This window comes from Tamandua tetradactyla, chromosome 4, assembly GCF_023851605.1.
Source record: "Tamandua tetradactyla isolate mTamTet1 chromosome 4, mTamTet1.pri, whole genome shotgun sequence".
Taxonomy (NCBI): domain Eukaryota; kingdom Metazoa; phylum Chordata; class Mammalia; order Pilosa; family Myrmecophagidae; genus Tamandua; species Tamandua tetradactyla.
The window spans coordinates 42240205-42248377 of record NC_135330.1 but is presented as its reverse complement, the minus strand read 5'-3'; the positions used below and the strand labels follow the sequence as shown (position 1 = coordinate 42248377).

Below are 8173 nucleotides of genomic sequence, written 5' to 3'. Positions count from 1 at the left end.
AACAGGGAGAAACCAGATGGCAGCAGGCTGCATGCTTCTTCAAAGTTTGTGTTCTCTAGAAGCAGATGAAGCGTCGTTCAACACTTTGAACAGGGGAATGGTAGAGGCACCCCATCTTTGAAAGGAGACTCAGATGGAAGTGGAGAGGATGGGGCAGGAGTGAAACTTGCTTTGGTGAGACCTGTAAGGACACTGAGCCTTCTAGCGTCCCCTGCTCAAATCAACCTAGAATTTATTCTAATGTGACTTCTAGCGGGGACCTTTTATCTGGAGGTGTTTCTCATGTTTGATATGGTTATATGGTTGTTTATCCTATAATGATTTCCTAGAGTTGATGACTGATATCACTTTCCTTTGACACTTTACAGTGTTTAGTATATTCCTTGTCTCTAGTAGGTTTAACATAAATGCTGATACCTAAACCAGGAATTAATTAAGAAGAGCTCGGCTAATGAAAATCAGGAACTGGGCTGATTTGGTGTGATAGTTAAGTTCATGTGTCACCTCGGATTGGTGTCCATTTGGTTGATCTAGTGAGCACTGGCCTGGTTGTTACTGTGAGGATATTTCATGGATTTAAACCATCAGTAAGTTGATTGCATCGACGGGTGATTACATCTACATCCACTAAGGAGATTGCCTTCAACAATACGTGCAGTCTCATCCAATCAGCTGAAGGCCTTAAAAAGAAGAATTGACTATTTCAGCCATCAAAAGGAAGAATTTCTATTTCAACTAGAGCTAGTCACCTTCTCCCAGGGAATTCATCAAAAACCTCATTGGAGTTCCCAGCTTACAGACTACGCTACGGAATTCAGACTTGCCCATCCCCACAGTTGCACAAGACAATACCTATAATAAATCTCACATGCATTATAATAAATACTGTCAGTTTTGCTTCCCTGGAGAACACTAATGCAGGTTGGTTTTCTATTTCCTCTGTGGAAGCATAAAACATAAATGCTGTCATAAAACTACAGTGGTAGGAGGGCTAATGTGCTTAACTCTGCAGAGGGGAATTATACTTTGCACTAAGGAAACAATATTTCAACTGGGTTTAGAAAAAGGAACCAGAATAGAAAAATTGTACAAAGCAATTATGAGTGGGCATAACATATTTAACGATCAGATCGTGGTGAGGTGTGTACCTGAAGTTTAAGGTGGGTGGGGATGGAATGGAAAGAAATAAACCTTATATCCAATAGTATTTTGATGTTGAGTCATTATATTTACTAGCTGTTTTGTGTCTTCTACTCAGCATAAAACATTAGGGGAAAGGAACAGTTATTAAAAACTGCTTTATTTGGACCAAGCAATATATTCACGAGGTGCAAAATGTTTTTAATTGAACCAATTTGCTTTGCTGCTAAGATTATATAGCGATTGATGGCATTAATTGGATTCGTAGTTTTGTTAAAGCAGTAAAAGGAAAAAAATTTCTAGGATGTCATGAAATTCCAACCCTTAAACTATTTGGTGAAAGCAATTTTATGGAACCTTTAGCCTGTGATATATCCTTTGGCTTTTATTCAATAGAGAAAAGGTGGGGTTTGCATTGATCACCTGTAAAGAGAGTTAAAAGAAGAAAACATGGTTATGAAAAGGGAGCCGGTCATGCAAAATTTTAGATGTTTTTGAGTGAATCTTCCAATTGAAAATTCTATTCCCAAATTAAGTATATTAAACATTTTGGAACAGTGTTAAACTTACAGAAAAGTTACGGGTACAATAGAGATTTTTTTTCCTTTTCTGAGTCATTTACAGTAAGTTACCAACCTGATGTCCTATCAACCCTATATATTTTAATGTGTATTTCCTACAAATAAAGACAGCCTTCTACCTAATCACAATGCAACAATCAAAATTAGAAAATTAACATCGATGTATTACTACCATCTAATCCTCCATCCCATCCTTGTTTCATCATTGTTCCAGTGATGTCCTTTATAACAATAAGGATTCAGGTCCGAATCACACACTCTGTCCACCTGTCAAGTTTATTTTAGTCTCCTTCGGTCTGGAACAGTTTAATTTTAGTCTTTCCTTGAGTTTTATGATGAACAATTTTGAAGATTAAAGAGAGTACCTCAATGTGGGTTTGCCTAATGTTTCTTCATGATTAGACTCAGGTCATGCATCCTTGACAGAAATGTCACAAAAGAGAAGCTGGGTTCTCATTGTATACTTCAGGTGGCATACAATTTCAGTTAGTCCCACTACTGATAATACTCATTTTGATTACTTAGCTTGGCAGGCATCTCCACTGTAAAATCATTTTTTTTTTTTTTTTTTTACTGTTGGTATGGTGCAGTTTCATGGATTTTTTTTTAATTGACACTAGAGTCATATATAAAACCTAAAATTTCCCTTTATGTCCACATTTGGATATATATTTTAGTGCTATTAGTTGCATTTCCATTGTTCCAAATAAGAACTCTACATGTTTTAAGCCTTAAGCCTCCATTCCCTATGCCCATCCTATATGTAACCTGTATTCTAGATTCTGATGCTATTAGTTTGCTTATTATAACTGTCAGTGAGACCGTACAATATTTGTTCTTTTCTATCTGGCTTATTTTGCTCACATAATGTCTTCAAGTATCACACATGTTGTTACCTGAACCAGAACTTCATTCTTTTTAATGCTGAATAATATTCCATTTATGTACATACCACATCTTGTTTATCCGGTCAATGGTGATGGGCACTTAGGTTGCTTCCATCTTTTGACAATTGTGAATAGTGTTGCTATAAACATCAGTATGAAAGCATCTGTTTGAATCCCTGCTTTCAATTCCTTTGAGAAGTTGGGTTGCCAGGTCATGTGGTAATTCTATACTCAACCTTCTGAAGATCCATCAAATTGTCTTCCACAGCATCTGCCCCATTTTACATTCCCATCAGCAATAAATGGGCATTCCTATTTCTCCACATCCTCTCCAAAGCTTGTAATTTTTTGTTGTATTTTTTTAATAGTAGTCATTCTAGTGGATGTGAAATGGCATCTCACTGAGCTTTAATTTGCATTTCCCTGTTGGCTAATGATGTTGAGAATCATTTCATGTTTTTTTTTTTTTATTTGTATATTTTCTTTGAAGAAATATGTATTCTGGTCTTTTGTCCATTTTTCAATTAGGTTGCTTATCTTCTTGCTGTTAAGTAGAAGGATTTCTTTATATATTCTGGATATTAATCTTTTATGTGATTACCAAATATTTTCCCCCATTATGTAAATTGTCTTTTTTTTTTTTGGCATGGGCAGGCTCCAGGAATTGAACCTGGGTCTCCAGCTTGGCAGGCAAGAATTTTTGCCGCTGAGCCACTGTTGCACCACCATAAACTGTCTTTTTACTTTCATGATGAAGTGCTTTGAGGTGCAAAAGTTTTTAATTCTTATGAGGTCTCACTCACCTATATTTTCTTTTGTTTCTTGTGCTGTGGGTATGAAGTTTAAGAAATAATTGCCTACCACCAAATCCTGAAGATGCTTCCCTTTGTTTTCTGCTAGGAGTTTGAAAGTTCAAACTCTTATATTTAGGTCTTAAATTTTTAGTTGATTTTTTTATATAATGTAAGGAAGGTAAAGAATTACTCTTTGTTATTACTGTTTGTTGTTTAAAAAGGTACTTTGAAATTATGTAAACATCTGATTCCTGATAAAATGATCAATTTATTTATCTATCTAAATCAAGATGGAGTCATGATTTTCTATATTATTAATGGATCATAATCTTTTACTATCATTATCCCAATTTGTCCCAAACAGGGCCAGATGGCTGGCTTCTGTGTCTTTTTTACTTGTCCCTATCATTCTTTATACATTTCATTGCTTTCTGACATAATAAAATCATCTAAGTTAATCTTACACTTCTACTGTCCCAGGTCTGGAATCAGCCTCTTCTCCAAGGAGCCCAGGTTTTTGTTAGGAAATAACGGTATATAAAAGTTAAAATCTGGATACTACGTGCATTCACTGCTATTGGGATGTCATAGTTCTCAGGACCTCCCACTGGACATAATTGTACATAACCTCTCACATACATAATATATGTATATAGACACTTGCATTCATAAATACACATAACCTTCTCTCTCTCTACCCATATCATATATTATATAATATACATGTTATATATATCTTCTATTTCAATCTGACTCCTCAGGGTACCTTCTGGTTTTCTTCCTTTTCAAAATTTAAACTGCCATCTCAATGAGAAACGTGGCACAACTTATCTTGAGTAGTTTTGAATATTCTATCAATCTCCCTGAATGTAACCAATTGCATCGTCACTGCCATCACCTCTTTTCTTCTGCATGAATGGCCTCCACATGTTGCTCGGCCTCAGACTTGCTGCTGGCTCATGTGCTCCACACCCCTCTCACCCCTAGCCCATGTGGATCTCTACCTTGCTCTGTCCCAAATGGCTTTAGGATTAAATTGTTTAGGATGTAAAAGGAAGAGAAGAGGAAAATAGAAGAAAGAGGTAGTATTACCAGCAATTTTATCAAGTTTTTCAATAGTTGAACATACATATTTTTGAAAAGTGTATAATTTTGTCTTTCAGAAGGTGTGAAATGATAAGCTTTCATAATTAAGCTTATGATAACCTTTGTGTCGTTTTTCATTTTTTACAAAGTGTAATGTGAAATTGGTCAGATTGTATGTGGATGAGGTGAAGAGTGAAACATATGATGGGCATTGTTTTAGTGTCCTAGGTCCCTCAAAGCAAATACCATTGTTAAGCAATGGAAATTTATCCATTCATGGTTTTGAGGCTGGAAAGATGTTCAAAACGCCATCTTCGAGGTGATCGACAAGGTCATCTTTCTTCCTGAAGCTGGCTGCTGGTGATCTTCGGTTCCTCTATCACATGGCAAGGGACATGGCAACCTCTGCTGGTCTCTCCCTTCTCTTTCAGGTTTCATTAATTTAGTTTCTCGTTTTAGTGGCTTTGTCTTCTCTTTGTCTGAATTTCATTCTCTGACATGAGACTCTAGGAAGAAAGTGAAAATCCATTCTGATTGAGGTACCGTACCTCATGCCTGAGCTGAGGTAGCCTCATCAAAAGTTTGTACTTACAATGAGTTGACACCCTCAGGAGTTTGATTCAGTTTAAGAACATGTTTTTTCTGGGATACATACAGCATCAAACAATGACAGGCATGAAAAACAAGCAAATCAGAGAGATGTGCTTGCTTCAAGAAGACTAAGAATTGGACTGAAATTAGTAGGGAACAATGACTGGGGGGAAGACTAAGAGATCATCAAACCTATCCGTCATTTTTTGGAATAGAGAAAGAATAAAAAAAATAAATGTACAGATTTACTTTCCCATCAAAATAAATCTGTGGGGGTGTTTTCAAGCCAGAACTCTACGTATGCTAAAATGAACAAACTGGCAAAGCCGGATTGGATAAAGAGCTTCTGTGACTGTCATTAAGTAACTAAAGGCATAGGAGCAAAGGGAAAACAAAGGCCTCTACAGTTCCGGCTTTAGTAGTCAGTTGCCTGGAAGGTATTCATCAGTCTCTAGGAGGCATTGTTGATGACCACACAGTGACCACAGGGTCAAGGACAAGGACCTAAGTATCTAGGTTCAGACACTAGCTCAGTAACTGTGGAGCAGTCTTTAGCCTCTCTCTGGTCTTGTTACCTCATAGGGTATTTTGAAGTACAAATTAAGCATAAAATATATTGTTAAGTTTTTAACAAATGCAATGTTACACATAATGGAAAATTAATCTTTTGTATCTCCTATTCTGCCCTGGACACATTGGCTTCTTGCAACTCCTGGAACATGCTTGGTGCTTGACCTCAGGACATTTGAATTTACCATTCTCTCTGCTAGGTATGGACTTCTCTCAGATACGTACAGGTCTTGCTCCCTTGGCTCCTTCACATTTTTACTCTGATGTCACCTTCCCATGTGGCCTTCCCTAGGACCCCATTTAGCAGTAACACCCTCTTCTCCTACCTTTCCTTCCTTCATTTCCTCCTTAGCATTTGTCATTATCTGGCATTTTCGATACTTCATTTATACGTCTCGTTTACCATCAGACCACCTGCCCCCCTCCCCACCCGAATAAAATATAAAGGCTTTGAGAGCAGGCACTTTTGTCAGTTTTGTCCAGGACTGCATCCCCAGATCCTGCAACATACCTGAAGGCAAGTAATGGGCACTTATTTTATCATATGATTAGATAAAGGAAAGAATTAACTTTCGAGGTTTCTTCTCTGCTATTTTTTCTTCTTTTCCTCACAGGCAGAAATGAGAACGAAAAGGAGAAAGAAAGATGAAAAATGAATCGAGAGTTTCAAGAAAGGTAACGTAGGGAAAGAAGAATGGCAGAAAGCAAAGGACGAACACAACAACCTCAAGTTTGGAACACCAAGCCCAGCAGCTAGGCAGCGACTAAACCGCCGTCACCTAATGCGAACCTTCCCTAAAATGAATCTGGCAGGTGCAGCAGACAAACCACTTCGGTAAGCCTGACGCAGCCCTTGCTGCCCTTCAGGATTGTTCTCTGGGGTCAGCTGCTCTCTTCAGTGGATAAGCAGGCTAGGATAATATTAGCAAAATAAAATGTTACGCTGGAGGTGATTACATATTTTTCTACTTGCTGAATAAATATATACTACTTGTTCAACAAATTACACATACTTTTTCTTAAGAAAAATAACCATGACTTCAAAGGAAATTTGAAAGGTTCATATTTGAGTTGAGGATTGACACCTTTCATGTATGAAAGCAGCGGGTCTGAACAGGTCTTCCGTAGCAACAATGCAATATCGCATTAAAAATGATAACACAAAAAACTAATGTATTTCCTCATGCTAATTTGTATGCAGATTTATTTTTTCATGTATGTATATATGCATATATATATATATATAAATAAGTAATAGTGTTATCTCACGGCATGAATAAATCTAGTCAGTGAATAAGATTCATATAAAATACAGTTTTACTTATTGAGATGTTAAATATTTTAAAGAGAAACCACATTTTTAAAAAGAGCACACATAAGAAAATTGTAAGGAATGTATAAAAATACAGTATATATCCCTAAGGTTGCATCAGGCAATTTATACTCATAGATAGTACTATCAAGAATATTTTTACATAGTAAACATATCTACCAACCTAATTCATAATAGTATTTATTATTCTTAATGCAGCCAAATAACTGCAACTCTGAGTATCAGCCAAACTCTCTTATCAATACTTTAATCTGTACTGTGCTTTTCAGTCCAGTTGTCATGGACCATCAAACTGCCTATGCATCAAAAATTATGTCCTTTCCAGCACACAAACTATGCAGTAGGTTTGCTTAGAAACTCCTTGTTGAAGAATCTTCTTGCTTCAACATCATTGAGGGAAACAGAGCAACGACATGGATTCTGTCTTCTATATTCAATGCTTTCCACGATGGCATCTTTTATTACCTATACACAGAGGTAGAAGACATACAATCAGCACTGCAATGAACTCATTTAAATTTTTTTCCCAAAATAAAAATTGATCTTTTCATTATAGCATTCCTTTTGAAAGAGAAAAACCTGAGTCATTTAAATTTAACATCCCACCTTCATACTCTTCTTGAACTTATAGCTATTCTTCCTTCCCCTACCAGAGAATGAAATATTCTAGACATGTTCCAGTTTTTTTGCTGATAAAAATGGGGAATAAAATACTTCTAACATGCTAAGTTTCTATTGTTTTCAGTATTTCATGGGGAAGCTGATACTGTGGAAGAAATAAGTAATGAATAAATCTGAAATTTATGTTCTCTACATTTAGTGGACAAACAGAAATGAGGGACCACAAGGAAGGAAAGTATTTGCTAAGCCTAATGAGGTGAGAAGGCATTGCAGAAGAATCACCCTGCTTCTTCCACTGAAAAAAAAAAAATGCAGTTATAAAGCATGGGTGGTCCCTGCCTAGAACAAATGTTCTGGGGCTTTACTGATGAAAAATGTGTTCTCTTTTTTCAGAACAATTTGTGTCCGTACCTAAATTTATGGTGACCAGAAGAAAATGTAGGTAACTATAACCTCTAAGAATTGGTTTTGCAATTATCAAGTATTCTTCCATGTATGATGTTAATTTTGTTGGGAATTTTTGGAAAGAAGAGAAAATTTAGTATTTGGTTGAAGTGTCTACAGGAGTAC

General features: G+C 36.5%; 1 protein-coding gene across 3 annotated transcripts in view; it reads right to left on the bottom strand.

Moving 5' to 3' along the window:
* Positions 1 to 6948: 6948 nt before the first annotated feature.
* The window catches only part of PLA2G4A (phospholipase A2 group IVA), a 147873-nt gene continuing 146648 nt past the window's right edge, over positions 6949 to 8173 (bottom strand). For all 3 annotated transcript variants that reach the window (XM_077157263.1, XM_077157265.1, XM_077157264.1), the window contains one exon: positions 6949 to 7447. In XM_077157263.1, the coding sequence (XP_077013378.1) occupies positions 7316 to 7447 (132 nt within the window). In that variant the 3' untranslated portion in view covers positions 6949 to 7315. The remainder of the gene's footprint in view (positions 7448 to 8173) is intronic.